The sequence below is a fragment of the Protopterus annectens genome, chromosome 8.part0 (genome assembly GCF_019279795.1).
Source record: "Protopterus annectens isolate FY-2018-M chromosome 8.part0, PAN1.0, whole genome shotgun sequence".
Classification (NCBI taxonomy): Eukaryota; Metazoa; Chordata; order Ceratodontiformes; family Protopteridae; genus Protopterus; species Protopterus annectens.
In genome coordinates, this window is record NC_056741.1 from 562058692 (window position 1) to 562078485 (window position 19794).

Sequence of the window (19794 nt, forward strand, 5' to 3'; positions counted from 1 at the left end):
ACAACAATGTGACATAAAAGAACTTGAGCAACAGGGAGTGCATAAATATTTGGGAATTGAAGGATCAACAATAAAACATGAACAAATGCGAATAAAACTTACTAAGGAATACTTTAAAAGATTTAAATTAATCCTGAAAACAGCATTGGCATCTAGGAGCAAAATTCAAGCTATAAAACAATTTGTTCTTCCTGTCCTAAATTTAGAGTTTTGGAGTGACTGACCAGCCCCAAAATGCGCTGGATAGATTACACAGGAAAACAAGAAGGATGCTTCATATTCACTGACTGATTTATAAAAAAACATCAGTGCATATCAAGATTATATAACCCCGTTCTGAAGGAGGGATGGGCCTCCTTGAAATAGATTACATGTACAGGTCTGCAATCGTGGAATTGCACACATATCTGCTGGTTTCACATACCAAAACGTAGCGAAAGTTTCGAAACATGAGGAGAATAAATCTGCAGTGCCTACTCTGCTTAGTCTAGCAGAAGCATATCGGAGTCAAACAGGAATGGAAATCAAACCAGAAGTAGATCAGCCAGCAACTGAATGCGCCAAAAAACAAAAGAAAGAATATAAGGTGAAGGACCAGATGAGAAGGCAAGACATGTGGAAAATGCATAAATATAGTTACAAGTATAGGAAACCTCTGGAAAACCCTCATATTAATCAGAATCAAACAAATGAATGTTTAAGGAGAGGCAGATTCAAACCAAGAGATGAAAGGTTAATATTGGCAGCCCAAGATAGTGGGCTACGTGCATGTTGGTTTACAAAGTCCACTGAACATGTGGGAAAAACAGACAAATGTAGGTTTTGTAAAACAGAATTGGAAACAGTTGCACATCTCATTGCTGGTTGTGACATACTAATGGCAGAAGGATTGCATACTGAAAGGCATAATAATGTGGCAAGACTGTTGCACTGGGGGTTGTGCAAACATTATTGTATTGAAGTGGCTGAAAAACACTGGAAACATGAGCCACAAAGCATCATAGAAAATGATGAAGTCTACATCACATGGGATCACCCATTACCAACAGTTCGAAAGACAGATGCTTGAAAACTGGACAGGTCCATGAAAAAAAGACAAAAGTAACATTGATCTTTGAAATCACCACGTGCAGTGACTATGGTGTCTTGTGTACAGAGAGACACAAACTCATAAAAATATCAGGATTTGCAGGCAGAAACGAGAGTAATGTGGAAGAAAGATACCCAGACAGTTCCAACAGCAGTAGGAGCAACAGGTCTTATAAAAAAGAATATACAATTGTATTTACATATATTATCAATACATATACATTTAACCCTGTACGAATTGCAGGAGGAGTCATTACTGGGCAAATTGCGGGTCCTGCGAAGAGCACTTCTGGCTGACATCAAAGATTGAAACAATACTAATTTCATGAACTTTAATCATACTTTGACTTAGGAATGGGGCCCATTCCCGTCATGGTATTAGAAATCCAAAAGACTTGGTGAAATTAAAGAGGAAAAGGATTTTTAAAGGGCAGCCCCAAGGGAGCTGCACTTCTCAGAAAAGCTCTGTAAACCTTTAAAGAGCAAAGAAGAAATACAAACACAATTTCCTGATGACAGTGTAAATCAGAGTCCAATCAAACAAGTAAAACACCAACACTAAGTGAATAAACAAAAAAAATAGGCATAACAATAACACTAGCATAACAGTCTAACTCAATGATTCTGAAAAGTCTGGTGGATGTTGCTGGACAAAAACATTGAATTAAAGAGTGGTACGCTAGTGCTACACTTAGATTTTTCTAGTTAGTTTTGGTGTTTTGATTTTTGGTTTAAACCTTTAAAAAAGTCCACAAACAAATAATCAGCACTCTGACAGAAGTTGATAAAAACAGCTAAATGAACCTATAACAGTAACTTAGCTTAAATATTTGTAAAAGGTATTCCAAAATGGAAGGAGATCAACCCTTAACATGCTGCAAGACAGATGTGCTGTGGTCTCTAGTACCTAAAGGAACTGTATACTACATACCAATCTGCTCTGGGTATGATGTCAGTCCACTTCGTCAGCATTTGTACATGGCAAAAGTCTTACTTGGAGCAGATGGAATAGAATCTGATATTTCCAGGCTGCAAAAAACATTATCCCTGAGGACACATTCCATATAAGGGACAAGCCAAGTTTCCTGATGTTTTCCTCAAATATCAGTGTACCTAGTCAATTCTACTGGAATATAGGAATAAAGCCCTGACCACATAAGCAACCAGAAACAGGATTAGTGGATCAGATACCTGTTGGAGCTGGCTGGGGGGAGGGACAGGAGTTAAGGGGCTAAGCCCACTCATTCCTTTCAAGGGAGTGGGGCACATAGCCAAAGCATGCAAAGTGCATTTGCTTCCCCAATGGAAGCCAGGGAAATATGCACAATGTACTCATTCCAGAGTGGGGTTACTTGAGGGCTTACATCACCACAGATGAGAATGACAGCATTTATGCTACACTCACTGATTGCCTTTGAGGAAGAAAGGCTACACCACTCCCAGAATGGGCTTACAGAAGAGTTACAGCCAAGAAAAGACAACTCTGGTCTCTGAGTAAATGACAACATCACTCCTGGTTTGCTCACCTCTAAGGGAATGAGTGAGCTGTAGGTGCCCTTGCCTCACATGGAAAATCATAAGAACTCAGCAGGCAGGAGGGGGGCCTGATGGTTAGAAGGGTTCAGAGCAAAATAAAAAAATATTGGTTTTCCCTCTTTTGGAAAGAATACAGAAGGCCTCAGAAGCCTGAGCTTCTCTCCAAAGAAGGGGTCATCTGGGAGTGGTACAGGAAGGGAATACTTCATTCATTTTTATCACGTTTTAAAGCAAGGAACTCTCTAAACTCAGAATCCACCCCCAGGAACATACTTAAGAGGAAGAAGAAATCCGCCTACCCCTAACATAAATAGGGGAAAGCCTAGCTTAAGATGATGCAAGAGATGATGGCTGAATGACAGGTGGACACTTAGTAACGTACTATGGGCCCCAACTTGGTCAAGTGCACACTGGAGCGGGTAATGAGTTGAAGGTCTCTGCTGGGCACTGCACTGGTGCTACACAAATGTTACCTAACACTATGCTCCTAAGCCTGTGAAGACCAATCCCAGAGGATGTCAAAAGTGCACAAATGCAGACTGCTTCAAGGATGTGAAGTGAGCTCAATTAAAGTAGGAGACACTGAAGAGATCCCACCTCTATTCGGCAATCCTACTTTCAATCACAAAAAAGTAAAAGGAACAGACACCCAAAGAAAAGAATTTATTCACTCACCCTTTGCAGGAAGGCTCAAGGGTTCATTCTACTCAAGCAAGCATATCTCATTCCTGCTTCAGATGACCGAATATGGTCTGCCTAGACCTGAAACCAATGGACTCGTACTCAAAGGCAGATGGTCCAGGAGGGTGCTGCTCCTGTCCCACTCAAATTCATCAGAAAGCAGTTTAAGCTTGAATGTTCACTAACCAAGGCAGAGTACATTGCATGCAAAGAGAAAGATGCTCTCCCTTGGATAGATGGATGAGCAAACTTATAAGTAAGGAGGCTTTAGAAGACGCCTGCTCTCTGGATAGTTTACATTTCCATGCTCAGACTACTTCCCGGGAACACAAGAGAGACGTCTACCAACTATCATCTTCTTTACTTGGCCAGACCAAAATGACGGCCTTTGTGACACACCATTTTGCACACTTCCTCAGATAATAAATGCAGTACCAGTGCAAATCAAGTCCTTACTAGAAAACTGAAGAACACAGAAAGCATTCCTACAATGTATGTTAAGATCAAAAGTCAAACTGTGTAAGCTAATAAAATATGCACAGCACGGGAGTTTGAAATAACATCCTAGGCTAGCACATGATGTTAATGCTTCATCTGAAAACTGTACACAGCCATAGGCATGAAGATTACGAATTACTGCACTTCTGTGCTGAAGTCAGATTCTTAGAAGAGGAACTCGACAGTCACTGCAAAATGTATTCAAAGACAGGTAAAACAACTTCATAATGCTTAGGATTTATTAAACACTAAGAATAACGCTCAATTCCATTGCAACCCCCAAAGGAATAATAAAACACCACAGCAAAGTACTGTCTTTGGCACAACATTCTATCCACCCACCTGACTGTTAACAATGGTGTCACTCAAGGGTCCATATTAGGACCTCTCCTCTTTTCTATATTTATCAACGACCTTCACCCTAGCAATCCCCCAAGCTACATGCATACAATACACAGACGATTCCACACTTATATGCTCAGCCACATCTATATCTAAACTTCACTCCCTTACCCAAAAGGTGTTTAACACTGTTGAACAATGGTTTACACAGTGTTGTCTCCTTCTGAACCCCATAAAACTAAACTCCTCCTTTTTACTCCTACTTGTAAGTCCCCCCAATAGACTTTAATGTAACATCCAATAATGGTACTCTCATATCCCCAGATCCAACCACCAAACTACTAGGTATCACCATAGATAACAACCTTAACTTCGACACCCATATTAACAATGCTCTCAAAACTGATAATAGAAAACTAGGCTCTCTCTACAGGATCAAACCCTTCCTCTCTCCTGCAGCTAGAATAACTATTGCTCACACCCATCTAAATTCTACTCTCCTCTATGCCTCACCCATATATACTAATCTCTCCAAAAACAACCTTAATAAAATGGAAAACTCCCACAATAACATAGCCAGATTTGCTACAGGTAAAGGTAACCATTTCAGAACCCACCACTGTTTTAATCTAAAGCAGCTAGGATGGCTTGAGTTACAAAATCAGCTTAAATTCCACCAACTGACCATTGCCCATAAAACCCTTTACCAACCTACCAATACCCTTGCACTATCTACCCTCATTATCCTCTACAACAATCTGAAGACCTTACGATCATCACATAAGCTTCTTATAAATATTTGTAAATCAAACAACAGGGCTGGGGACTCTCTCTTCTCTAATACTGCTGGGAATTCCTGGAACCTTCTTCTTAGCAAACATTTCTCACTTCCCTCTATATCACTTTTTAAAACCAAACTGAAACCTTTCCTCACAACACACTGGCTGTGCCCCTGTACTAAACCTGACTGATCAACTAGCTCCTCTTACTTGGTTCAACCTACCTTCGTCTTCTCAGTAATCAAGTTCCTTTTCTTAATAACAACTGACCTTGTCCTTCTAGATATTATTACTTACATCTTCGGAATCTCATTAATGAGACTAGTTTTACTAATATATTGTATAATTCAGCTGACATCTTTTTCTTTATGACTACTTTTATACGAATATATTGTATAATCCAACTGCCATCTTTTCTTTATGATGTATTGCAACTGCATTTTGTATAATTGTATCTGCATATTTTGCACTATGTTATGAACTAATAACCTCTTTGATTTTCTCTGTACTGTACCTGGATGTGCATTGTTTACATTAATTTATGTATATGTGATTTTGTTTTTGTTTCCTTGGAGCTTATCTCCCCGGGCCTCTACTGAAAATGGACATATATCCAGCTAGACTAGCCTGGTCAACAAATGTAAAATAAAATAAATAAATAAAGTAGATTCCAAGTACTCCATGGATCCTGCTGAAAACAAGACTTTTCTGTCTCAAAAGAATTACAAAAGAAAAACAATGACTCATTTATTCTACTTTAAAAAGTAATGCCTTCAGTCATGACTTCTCCATCTTCCAGAAAATAATTTCAGTTTCATACCCATATTTCTGAACAGAAATCTAATATGTTGTTAAAGAATATTATCAAAATATATTTGTTCCAAACCCTTCTTCTCTGCACTCATTATGTGGATCAACTCACCTAAGTAAACACTGGATTCTGTAGCCCCTCGAGCGGCCTCAATTATGTCTTCTTCATCTTCAAGGTTTTCATCACCATTGGCAGTGTAACTAGTGTCATCGAAAAGGCTAATAGGAATGACTTTTCCCTCATTAAGCAACCATGCAGAAGCAATAGGAGTGCAAAACTAGGATGCAAAAAAAACAAAAGCTGACATACTGGTGCATGCCGCACTACAACAAACAGCATAAAATTTTACAGACTTTTATTAAGTTTGTATATGGTTCTATAGCAGATGAGTCAAGGTCTTCAAAAGTAACAAAAACTAGCCTGCTTAATGGTTGGGAAGTGCTTATCCATTTTGCCTGCAAAGCAAATTATTATAAAAGGCTAATCATATGGCACACTACAACTACGTATCTAATTTTATTTTTGGTTAACCTAGGTAGAACATTGATCATCCAACTATATCACTTTAGGGCTTATCCTGGGAAAATACAACAGAAAGACCACAACAAAGTTGGCATTTCAACTGGATGCACTCATACTGATAAATACTGAAGAATGTCTTTAATGAAAGCCATGACTGCTATGACTTAAAAAGTTGTGTATATGTAAAAAAAAAAAGTGAACACTCAAAAACAAATATAATAAAACATCAGCATTTCAGACTGTTTCCCCACTTTCCTTTCATTCTTCCAAAACGTTTCCTTCCCTTTTACTTTCTCTGACACCCTGCACACCTAATTGTATATATGTATTTATATATCTATATATATATCTATCTATCTATATATATATATATATATATATATATATATATATATATCTATATCTATATATATATATATATATATATATATATATATATATATATGGGTCTACTTCAGTAGACCGACCGCTAACTTCCCCAACACCCAGCTGCCAGAGATGACAAGACCGACACGTTCGGAAGACCAATGTTTCAAGCGAGATAAGTAACCGCTTGGCCATCCTGATTAAATTAACTAAATTAAGAAAAACTAAACCCACCAACATACCCCCCCTAACTAAATATACCAACTCCAAGAACGCACTACCACGGGGGTAAGGGGCAAAGTTCAACAGGATGGCCAAGCGGTTACTTACCTCAAGTGAAACCTCAGTCTTCTGGATGTCAGTCTTGTCGCCTCCGGCAACTGGGTGTTGAGTAAGCAAGTGGTCGGTCTTTTGAAGTAGACCCATAAGGAAAGTAGGGGAAAAGTGACAAAGAAAGGGATGGGTGAGACTTCATGGGAAGATTACAGTTTGAAGAAAATGAGAGCCAAGAAAGGAGGGGACTGGTTTTAGTTATCCTTCCTAATGTAGTACCTACAAAAGACTCCATGATTCAAATGTTTTTGAATTTGGTTGCTAACGGCTTAATAGTAAAGGAATGATCATATTTTTAATGGGAGGAATTTCAATATCAGAGGGATCACGGTGGGGCTAGTACTGAAAAGCTGTTAAACTTAGGAAACAAGACTGGCCAACAAAAAGATAACATCACATCACCAATGAATGCAGTTCTTCCTGAGTAAGGTATCTCTGCATGTTAAAAAATCTTTCAATAACTCTATCCCCATCACATTTTCAAATATACTTACAGTAGCGCTACATAAATTTATAATCATGACTTATTCTGCATTCCGACTAGTCATATACTGTTTAACCTAAACAAATAAAAAGTTTAGCCTGACATGCCATTTTGGACTGAAATTTTTAATCTCTTAAACAAATCAAGTGTTCACCCATACATCCATAATCTCATTTTCCCCACTTTTACGCAGAGGGTCGCTGTGTCACTTCAACAGTGACAATCATATACAGCCAATGTTCACACCACTGGCTGGCTAGCCCTGCCACAGTTGTTCCTCCATATCACACACACAACAAACACACACACCTTCCACTAGTTTTGAGTGTCCACTTAACCTAATGAATGTCTTTGGAATGTGGCAGGAAACTGGAGCATCAGGAGAAAATCCAAGAGTATATATGAAGAATAGCTGGCACCCCACAGAGAATCAAACTGAAGAACATCTTGCTGTGAAGTGGCACTGCTACCCGCTGCACCACTGTGTCCCCTCCATTAAAAAACTGAGTATGTTAAATTTAAAAAATAAATAAGAACTGCTTATGCATTTCCTCACTATCATGCCATCTCCAAATACAACTCATAAACATTAAGTGCTGTTTTACAGATTTCTATTCCAAATGCTGCCTGAATGTCATTTGTTTTCCTGTGCAATGCCATATTCTTCTTCTTCACAGTGTCTGTTTTTCAAAGTAAGCTTCCTACGTTCTTTCCCATTTTAATATGGTCTAATAAAACAGAAAGGCCTCCCTCATCAGTGAAATGAAGCCCATCAGTAGAGCCAAATAATGTTCATTTCATGGACTTCCTCCTTACTTTACCATGCTAAAGCAATTAAACAGTTTCTCAGCTATGACTAACTTTCCTAATCACTTGGGGAGAATAGCAGTAGGCAAAATTAAAACAAAACAAAAAAAATCAACGCTGCTTAGGGAAAAAAGGGAAAACGGATAGCAATTTTCTTCTTTTCCTTGTTATAATGCATTTCCAAAAATAGGATAAGCATCTTTTTTGCTTTTAACACCACACACACTTATAATGAATTATGTCCATCTGCTGAAGGAATTTACAACGAGTACTGAAGTCAAGAAAATAACCTGATGAAAGCCACCTTCAGTGAACTTCAAAATAGGTTTTCACAGGGCAGCAAGGTAACCCTGTATGCATATGTGGAAATAAAATACCCCCGCATATATATCAGCATGTGTGTTTAGCATTGAATAATCCAATTTCTAAACAAAGTATTAAGCCTTTAAAGGTTAATTTGGACAATCCAGTTGTTTAGATGCCATATCAATATATTTAACAACAAGATGTTCTAGCGTTTAACTAATTTAAACTATTATGAATGAGTAACATTAGACTCGCGGTGGTGGTGCTGCGGTAGCGTTGTCGCCTCACAAGTAAGACGCTGTCCGGTTCAATTCTCAGCTAGAGCGTCTTCTGCATGGAGACATGCGTGAATGGGCGTACCTTCATTGATAGTTGTGCATCAGGCCTGGCAAGCCGGTACGTAAAAATCAACTGCCAATCATTAGCGGACCGGAGTTCCGCTGTGGCGACCCCTAACCAGGAAAAGCCGAAAGACACAAACATGAATGAGTAACACTGACTCAGTTAAAAAAGTATCAATTGATGGTTTAATACAGCAAAGGTTGTTAGAAGGGCTCACTACAGCTAAAAGGGCTGATTATTTCACAGTAGAGAAAGCTCAGGCTTCATTTACTTTTGGGTTACTTAAAATATATAATAATTTGATGGATCCACCCATGAGGCCAACAGCAGCCAGTAAAGGAGCTACAGTGGAGACCATGACAATATTTATTGAGAAAGAATCACTGACATTGTAATGAAAATTATTTCTTTAGAGACTGACATGATTCAATACAACAAATTAAGGATGTCAACTTAGGGGAAAAGTGACACCAGTACACAAGCCCTAAATTCAGTTATTCCCAAGGATTAAGGCTTGGAGCTATTAACTGGCTATAGTAGCAACATTTTTCTTTTAAAGATATGTCTAATAACAGAATATTAGATGTTTTAAAGCAAAAAACAGGAATAGCGATGGGACAGCAATGGTCCGCTATATGAATTCATTCTTTGGCAATTTTATTTTCGTAACTAGCTTTGAAGGATTTTATGAGGGATCTCAGCTTCTTACTGAGGCTGGTAAGGGAGTTTTTTGCATCCTGGGATTTTCCTCTTTTCTACAACAGTTTCTTCCTTCTGTTGTACAGTTGGTTTATAGCAGGGGACCACCAGATTGGCTTCCTTTTTTTGCAGGAGAGCATTTTGGTTCTATTTGGGATGGCACGATTCATGCACGAGTGGATGTGCTCATACTGTGCCTTAGTGTAGGATTCAGCAGTCGAACTTACAGATCCCATCTGCATGGGTGTCATGAAGTTTGTCACTTCTGGCTTGAGAAGCATGAAGTTGGCTTTGGAGAAATTTTTTACAGAGATTTCCTTACTGGGGTGGGGGTGGGATGTAGATGTCAAGGGTGATTTGCTTATGGTCAGACCGGACCAATAAGGGGGTGACCACTGGTGTGGAGCATCTATCTCCAATGCTGGTAATGACCAGGTCTAGGATATTGGAGCCCCTGGTGGGACAATGGATTAGTTGATCCAAAGCGTTGGAATTTATGAATTCCAAGAGCCATTGGGAAAAGGTGTTGGTACCCGAGTAGTTTTCCCAGTTAATGGCAGGGTAGCTGAAATCACCCAGTAGTAGGCTGTTTGGTTGTATTTTAATATTTTCCAGTATGTTTAGAAAGGTGTAGTGAGAATCTTGGGGCATAGTGGGGGGATCTGTAGCAAACTACAATTTGGACTGCAGTCTTACCTAGTGTTAGTTGCACCTGGAGAATTTCAGATGCATTGTGTTGGGCAACTAGCCTGGATGTGTAAATATCCTTGGTGAATATGGACACTTCTCCACCTTTAGTGTTTCAGTCTTGGTTTGGTGGCCGAAAAGTGTGGCAAAAGTTGTAGTCTGGTATTGCAGGGGTGCTCTCTGGAGCCTTGAACCAGGTCTCAGTTACTGCACAAATATCGATGTTCTCCATTTTTAGGAGTGCCTCAAGAGAGTGCATTTTGAGGTTTAGACTCTAGCATTGAGTAGCATTACCTTCAGATTTTGCATGCTTGAATCTGTTACGGTGGTGGTTTTGTCCTTTGAACCTTGCCTAAAAAAGGCACTATAGGGGTGGCAAGAGCTTTAGCCAGTAACCTGATTCCCAGGGGTGACAGGTGCAGACCATCTCTGGCAAAGCATCATGGTTTGTCGATCATGTCTCCCCAGGCAGACAGATACTGGATCCCCTTTGAATGACACCAGAAGCTTAGCCAATTGTTGAAGTCAATCATTTTGTCCTTATATTGTGGTATCATTCTGGGTGAAGGCAGGATGCTACTCAGGGCTAGGGTCATACCTGCCTGGGCCACATGATCCGAGAGCTCTTCCTTGTCTCTTTTCATGCAGTCCAAGGAGGTACATCTCAAGTCATTCACTCCAACATGGACAATGACAGAGTCATACTTGTACTTGTTGTGGAGTGACTTGAGTGCATGCTTTATGTGGCGGATCCTGACGCCCGATAGGCATCTGACTGTAATTTTCTCCTTGTTCAGCCTGATGAGTGGGACATCAGTGCGCCTGACTATAGAGTCACCTATGACTAAAGTGTTGGGTACATTGTTTTGCTTTAGGGGTTGCTGTTGGGTGGCACACTGGTGTTGTGAGCTATGTGTCACTTTTGTTGTGACTGGTGTTTGTTTGCGTTTCGGCTTTGGAGGTCCTTGTTGCTCAGGCAGGTTAATGTTAATGGCCTTCCACATATGTGGGTTTAGTATTGCTACGTGTGGGTGTTGATGGTGTGGGTTTTGAAGGGCTATTTGTTGCTTGAGGTGTAGTGCAGGTGTTAACCTTCTCCTCTTGACTTTCTAGCACAATCTTGGCTGGAGAGAGCTTTGCTTCCAGTTTGGCTATGTAAGTGCATCTCTCGCAGGTTGTAGTGCTGGGTGGTAGGAGGAGAGGGTTGTCAGTGTACGAGCCCGTTGCTGCACTGTCCCAGTATGCCCAGATTCACCAGGTGGTTAGGAGAAATCACCGGAAGCTGACCCCTGGACATGCCTGTTTATCATACCATAAAGTTTTAACTTCTTTATGGTAGCCAGGAAAAGTGCTTACAGTGGGAGAAAATAAAAGTTTTTATTGATAATTACTACTTGATGGTGACAAGAAAAACAGGAGACAATTAATATAAAGAACTCTCTCCGGACTATTTTAAGGTGTTCTTTCTGGTGGTGCCAGGACTTTTACTGATGGGGAGGGAAGATCTGAGACAGATGCAACAGTTAAAAATTTTAGACAGTCAGGTAGATGATGTGCATCAGGCAACCATTAGTGAGTAAAGACTGCTCACAGGCGGCACAGATGAAGCAGATCTCAGAAAGCATGTGTAAAACACTTTCCATTACATAAAAGAAAAATTCTGAAGACAGAATAAGCTGCCATGCCAAGAAGGAACTTTATCAGATCAGAATCAGAAAGTGATTGGCTGTTTCCTGTGCACCAAGATCCAAAACATAAGGAAACGTAGAGAACAAACAAGAATGTGTTAATATCATGAATGACAGAAGTCAAATATAAATATATCTTGGGAATCGTAGAACAGCTCCTGAGATGATTTTGTAGAGATCTGCAATGAAACCTTCATGCTGAATATGAAATATGACAAGTGATGTACAACATAAATTTATTACATTATGAGGGAGTCTAAATCTGCAAACAGAAAAATGATGGAGACAAATGCCTGAGAAGTGACTTGACTTTTTAGAACTCAAAGATATTTCCTGGGTTTTGGGAAGAAACATTCCACTTCAGCAATGATACTGTGACAAATTAAGAGGACTATTAACAAAAACGTACAGCATTTATATGCCTACAAATAGAACAGCTCTCTATGCAAAAACATGACTGTACTGACAGGAAGCTAATGTACTAGGCTGCCTACAGACACTAAGGAGACTGCTGTAGTACCCCCAGTAACATAATAAACATACTGAACAGCAATGCCTTAAGTTAATTAAACATGTTGTGCTAGTAAAGGAAATGTATAACATTTTCTATTATTGACTTCATTGCTTATAAACCTTCTGCAACTAAATATAAAATGCCAATATAAAGATATGGATGTAGCACATGGTATGTTTTTCTTTGGATGGAAGTTAATTTATAATTGGCTGCTAAGTTTTAAAGGGATCGCTGGAGATTTGAAAAATGAAAGATGCAGAGCCTGGACCGATTACAATCCCATAAGAAATTTGATTGGGGGGCAGTGGAGTTGCATGTGTGGATATAGACTCAAAACTTTGTGTACATGCTGGACATCATAATAATAACTGCTGACAAAGTCTTGTGAAGGTGTGCTAAGACCTTTTAGGAGCAGACAGGCTTGTCTTGCAATCTAAACATTTATAACACGTAAAGCGTTCAAGACTGTTCTTTATTAGTTAATTAACGCTGCAGTTAAGCCTGTTAAGACAAAAGGTAAGGCAGAGTGCAGGATGGTACAACTTACTGAGAGAGGGAAAAGCTATTTCAGCTACAGAGTGGGGAGGTCTTCACTGGTGTAAAAACAGTGACTGCTGCAATTGTAAGATGGAGACATGCATGTGCTGACAAACAATGGACAATTTAGAGATATTTTGCTCAATTACCAATAGTGCAACTTAACACAATGACAAGATATTTTGTCTTGCATCAGAAATCAAGACCACAGCTACAGGCCCTCCAACAGACACAACTCATCAAAAAAAAAAAATCACACACAAAAAAATATTAAAGTGGGAGTTAGGGAAGGCTAACAACCCAAAAAGGAGCATATAACCATGCAGCCAAATGACACAAATAACCAAGAAAAGGCTCACGTACCAAAGGGAGTAAGGAAAATACCACAGAGGAGTTCCAAGTACAAAAATCAATTTAATACAATTGTTGTCAAGTGCTACCTAAACCAGCTATACTAGAAGTAGTGAATATAGTAACAGAGATAAAACAACTGGAACTGAGATCTTTAGAAAAGGGTAGGACCAAACTACATAGGGAAAAAATGGAAATTGCAGGACAATACATGCAGGGGAGGAATAAAGTTTAAAAGAAGACAGGACTTAAATGAGCTATGTAATGTTTGACCTGAAAATGACTGGGTAGAGTATAAATGATGTGTAATGTTGGAGTCTGTCAGTATGTTTGCGATGTAAAATGCTTACAACTAGGATTGGTTTGGTGTGGTTTTTCATTTATATATGTATGCTTGCCCCTATGTCGTAAGTGATGGTTTAATAAAGTTGTTTCTTATTTAAAAAAATGGGCAGGAATTGAATAATTTATGTAATATTGCTCAGGTTATGTGATATATAGCAATATATGTGAAGTATAATGTTTGTAAACGTGAACCTGTTAATGCAGTTTGATTACTTTTATATAAATGTAAATTTGCCTATATCATAAGTAATAATTCAATAAAGGTGTTTAAAAAAATTATGGTCAACCATTTCCATCCTTTAAACTCACAAGACTTCTTCTGAACCAAAATGGAGAAGGCAGAGGTCCCTCAAGAATAAACTTTTCCTTTCTACTACTGCGTGGGTACCAAAGATTGTGCATATTGTTCAACCAAGTGTGCGGCCCAGAGGCAGAACACAAATTCTGAGTGTACATCCAAGGCCTCACATTTTTTAGAACCCCAAAGTTTCTCAGCAATAATAAAGAATCTCACTAAAAGGGAGAAACACGTAACAAGGCTATAACACCAAGTTGTTAAAAAAGCAGAATAGAACATAAAGGGAAAGTCGATATATATATATATATATATATATATATATATGTATACACATATATATATATATATATATATATATATATATATATAAAATATATTGGGTTCACTTTATAATTTTGAAATACTGAAATGCCGAATTTCAGTATTCTGAAAGCAAGTCGAAGACTCAAAATCGGGAAAGTTCATAATCGCGAATTTGAGTCATCTCAAATTCGCAGTTATGGCTTACGGTATGTGGTAGGCGGTGTTGGGAGTGTATTCTGGTTTGTGTCGTGTATGGATATAGGTGGAATTGAAGGTGAGTGAGTGTTTTGCAAGGGTTTTGTGTGGGAGTTTGAGTGTGCCTGAATGTGTGCAAGTGTTGGATGTGTTGATGTATGTATATGTGTGTTGTTTGTGTGTGTGCGAGGGACAGTGAAATGTGTGGGTGTTTGTTTCCTTTTTGTGTCTGTGCAATCTTGGAGTTAGTATATATAAGTAGGGGGGTGTGGGGTGCAGGGGGGCTTGCCCCCCTGCTTACATGTAGTGCACTTTCGCAAAAGCTGGTTCTCCGAACTGGTAAAAAACAGGAAAAACTACTTTAAACAGTATTTTGCAGGGGGGGGGGGCAAGCCCCTTTGCACCCCCCATGTGGGGGTCTGTGCCTCCCCACACCCGCCCTACTTAAATATACTAACTCCGAGATCGCACTACAGTGGGGAAAAGGATATATTTCCTTATTCCCACTGTAATGTGCTTTGGAGAACTACGGCTTTAGCGAAAGTGCATTTTCGATTTAGTGCACTTTCGCTTAAATGGGTTTGATCTGGTTGTCGAGAAAGTATGTTTTCGGCAATCAGAAGTACACCCATACATATATATATATATATATATATATATGTATACACAGATTTTATATATATATATATATATATATATATATATATATATATATACATACATATATAAAGCAACAATGAAAACATCTTTAACATGTTTTAACACACGCCTCAATAATAAGAGACACGTCTATCTCAAAGGAGCAGCAGTTGAGATAAAAGTTAATGTTGGGCATTGCAGAGGGTTGTGGATAAATGGGAGAGCCTGAACTTGGAATTCAAAGTCTTGAGTGACTAAACATGGATCTGAGGTCAGATCCAAAGACCCATTGAGGAATAGACTGAATAGACATCAGATCTGATAATGACACACTGAAATTTGGATGGCTAGGGATCTGATAAGCATCTTTTAAATCTAGTGCAACTTGAAATTAAATGAGGAATAAGAGGTAACGGGTTGCATAGAGACAGTATTTTGAACGTGGGCACCATCATAAAATTGACTTAAGAAAGAAAGATCAAGAACTTGTCTCCAGGAAATTTCTTTCTTTCTTTGGCACTAAAACACCCTTGAATAAAAACCTTTCAAACTGGGAAGGGGGAACTGACCATTGCTCCCTGAGACAACATATGTTGAAGGACTGTGGGAAATACATGAGTCTGGTCTGTAGGATGAGGAATTCTTCCCTAAAAGGGAGGAATTTCCTCCTATTGTCATCTGTAACATTAATGAATAATGTCTAGAACTCATTTGCCTGAAACTGTTGCTAAAGAGAAAAACAGAGATTCAGACTTTCTGGAAGTTCCATCTGTAAAAGCTTGTGGTATTTTCTGAAGGAATGAGAAACCTTCATTGTTTTCCCACTGAAAACACTGGCACATAGAGGAAAAAATGTCAGAGAAAAAGGACCCTCACAGTGCAGAAGCAGACAGCATGCTGTCCTGAAACAGAAACTAAGGAGAAAGCCCTGAAGATGTCCCTTCATCTTCTCTCTTGTTTAAACAAGAAATATCTTTACAAAATTATCTCTTAAGCCAAAGGCAATTGTACATTTATATAAATGAAAACAAATCATATTGACATATTTGCAGTTACAAAAAAATGTACATCATTTATAATCTATCCAGTCATTGTCAGTCTAACATTACAAAGTTCACTCAATTCCTCTCTTTCCCTTAAACCTCATTATTGGGACAGTAGACATTATTCTGCATGTATTGCCCCCACAGTTCCATTTCTTTTCTATGTAATTTGCTCCTACCAAGTTGCCATTTCCACTTGTTTGACCTTTGTTACTATAATCACTACTTCTAGTCCAGTTGGTTTAGACTATGATTTCCATTTTCTAATCATTGCTTTTTTTGGCAGCCATGAGAATTAAACTCAGCAAGTCCTTACTATGTCTAGGCAATTCTGATTCTGTACATTAGCTCAAAAACAATTTCTATAGTTACACCAATGTTCTCATCAAGTATTTCTGTTAGGGTAGTCTGCATCAAATTTTTAAACTCTGCCAACTCATTACACACCCAAAACTAAGTTACCAACATTTTCAATCCAGCTGAGGAAAAATTATTTGGAGTCTGTTTGGGATACAAAAATACCTATGCAAATACTTCCAAGCAAAGATCCTAAATCTTCTAGACTTTGTTGCATATTTGGAATCCATACATATATCCTCCCATTGTTTCTTTGTGAATTGCTTATCCAGTCTCTCTTTCTCAATCCTTTCTAACCTCCTCTGACTGATTCCTATAGTTATCATGGAATACTTTATATGCCCTAGTAATTATCCCATTTTTAATAGCAGCTTATGTTCTAGATTTTACTAAAACACTACTAGTGCTGATATTTTGCTAAGGATCCCCATATTTCTTTCTCTTTACCTATAATCTGATATCAATCCTTGATAAGGAAGGCAATCTCTAGCCTTCAGTGCAAATAAATTGTTGTATCTTCCCATTCTATTACCTTTCCCTTGCTAATTTGCTTGATGTACTATGGTTCCTTTGATATCCCCCCCAATAAATTCCAGCACCCACTTGCCTATTCTCTGTACCCCTCATGCCTCTCAACCTGAAACCATCAAAAATCTGGACAAAGGCCCATGACAAGTAGGTACAATTTGCCAAAAATCTAGAAGATGATCAATATGAAATTTGCATACAAAATTATGCAACCCCACCCCCTCCAGTGGAATTGTGGGATACCATAATTCAAACACAAATTGAAGAAGTTGAAATATATGGTGTGTGTGTGTCCATGTCCTATGGTGGGTAAACTCCACAATAAACAATAAATGGCAGCACAGCAGTGAGAACGTTATTGACCAGTAGCTTCCTCACTGCTGTGCTGCCATTTAGTGTGACATTAATATTGCTGTTTTATTTCAAATGCTAGACTTTCCTGACATTATTCACATTGCCTTAAAGATGACTGGGTAAGCAAAGTTGTTCAATAAATGAGCTTGTTAGAAAGTGGTTTGAGGCCGAGTTATTTGTTTTTGTGTCACTTCAGTGTCCTATGATAGACTAGCATCTCGTCCAGGATTAGTTTGTCTGTCTTATACCTAAAGAGTCCTGGGATGGACTCCAACTCCCTTGTGCCATATGTCTAATATGGTAAACTGCTGGCACAATGCCAGACTTACTGTCAGCTAAGGGCATGTTGAAATAATCCTGTTATGCAGTTTTAGCAGCTTCTTGCTCTGCAACACGTTGTTGTTTTATAATTTACAGTGTCCCATCATTCCAACTAATACTATTTTAAGCATAAATTAGTAACTTTGGAGTATGGAAAAACAGTACCGTACAATGGTGCTGTCTAAACTGTCTTGAGCAAACAGGCATGAAAACAAAACCTATTTCCTGTTAAGCTAGCAGACAGATAAGGAGGAGACTTTGCACAAAATTTCACACACATCAGAAGGGAGACTCCATTCCATGCTGCATTTCTGACCCAGCTTGCCTCAAAACAACCCAGGACTGCCTAGAGGCTCATTAAGAACTGCAGATAGTTTCCATTTCTATATTTAATTTGTGAAGCATTGTATGATTAATTAAGAAAGAAGATGCAGAGACCATTCATTTTGCACTGCCTTCAGTAGAGTATCTTAGCAATCTACCTAGTTTAACCATTTGACTGCTGAAACTGCTCCAAAACCTGTTAGAATGCTGGCCTTATGGTGTGTTTTAACCTCAATTTCCGTTGTTTAAAAACAAAATTAAACTACAAACATTTTAGTATGTGATGTAGGCGTGCATGTGCAGAAGCCTTCAATATCCAGTTAAATAACATTAGTAGTATTTACATTACATGTTTACTTCTGTGCCTAAAAATCGAGGAAGAAATCAGAATTCAGAAACCCAGCTGTAACAAGTACTTCATGTGACAGTATGAATGCCACTATGACAGTATGTCTGTCTTAATGCAGGGTCTGATGTAGGGCATCAAATTAAAGTCGACACGATATCTTTCTACAAGTATATACAGTACAGCTACTTAACATGTCTGTATATAAAAAGGGACCTTTTCAGCTTTTCTCATTTATGTTTATATTTGTCACTTCACCCCCCCCCCCCTACAAAACAAGGGAAAAATATGCATTTTCCTCTATTTTGGCAGCATGGTATAATACCTTAGAGATCTTTTTAGGACGTAAACACAGGCATACACTAACACAAAAAACTGATTTTGTAAAGCACAAGCACAGGACAGCTGACTAAAACAAATCAGTACTGCAGTGGGCGTTTTTTAAAAACTTTATTCATATGGTTTAAAAACTTCTCCATACCACATGGCCACCATCACCTGGCTGTAATGAATATATACCAAACTCGCACACCTCTGCTTTATCTTTATTATAGGGTACCTAAGGGACTGTAGTCAGTACTCACTTAGCATATTCATTACCAAACAGGGTGCTGTCATTTGGTAGCTGGGATATAAAATTAAGAAGGTCTGAAAAACAAAGTGTTTACATCTATGTTCGGTCAAATAATTCACAAATTTGAGGTTAAGGCGTCTTTCCTATGCTGCATTAGTACACGTACACACACACACACACACACACACACACACACACACACACACACACACACATGCAAAAAAAATCTCACTCTGGATTACAGAGCATGGCCCCCTGGTTCATGTAATACGTTCTCACATACACATACTAGTGTTACTAATCCTGAATTTTGTGTGTTGAATGGTGTGCAAATCTTTGAGGATGTAGTGGCGATTAGTTATTTAAAAAGTAGTTAGTATTGTTTTTAGTCTGAATTTTGTTTGCTTCTGCCCTAACTGCAAGTTCCAACTGCAATGCTTCCCTTCGCTTATTTTTTTGATGCAGCAAAAGACAAGCACACATCTGAAATATCCGTTTACCTCTTTGTCAACATGCAAAGAAAAAATTACATTGTTAAGCTTTAATTCATACAGCTGTAATGACAAAGATCGAAAAAATCAAATTGCACTGCTTTAGTCTTGATGAATTCATAACATGAGTGCTACAACAAGCCAACTGAGCTCAGAAATTTAACATAAATACACTTTTCAACCAGAGTAAGTGATTACAAGTAGCGCACTCAAGAGTATATCTCTGCCAGAGCAGGTCTTTAAATATTCAGAGAGAAGTAACCATGCTGTCTCTCTAAACTGCAGACTGAACAGAATTATGGCT

At 38.6% G+C, this 19794-nt stretch overlaps 1 protein-coding gene across 1 annotated transcript in view; it reads right to left on the reverse strand.

Moving 5' to 3' along the window:
* The window catches only part of EIF2AK3 (eukaryotic translation initiation factor 2 alpha kinase 3), a 928830-nt gene that overhangs the window by 496831 nt on the left and 412205 nt on the right, over positions 1-19794 (reverse strand). Inside the window, exon 6 of the mRNA XM_044079283.1 lies at positions 5848-6013. Within this exon, the coding sequence (XP_043935218.1) occupies positions 5848-6013 (166 nt within the window). The remainder of the gene's footprint in view (positions 1-5847; positions 6014-19794) is intronic.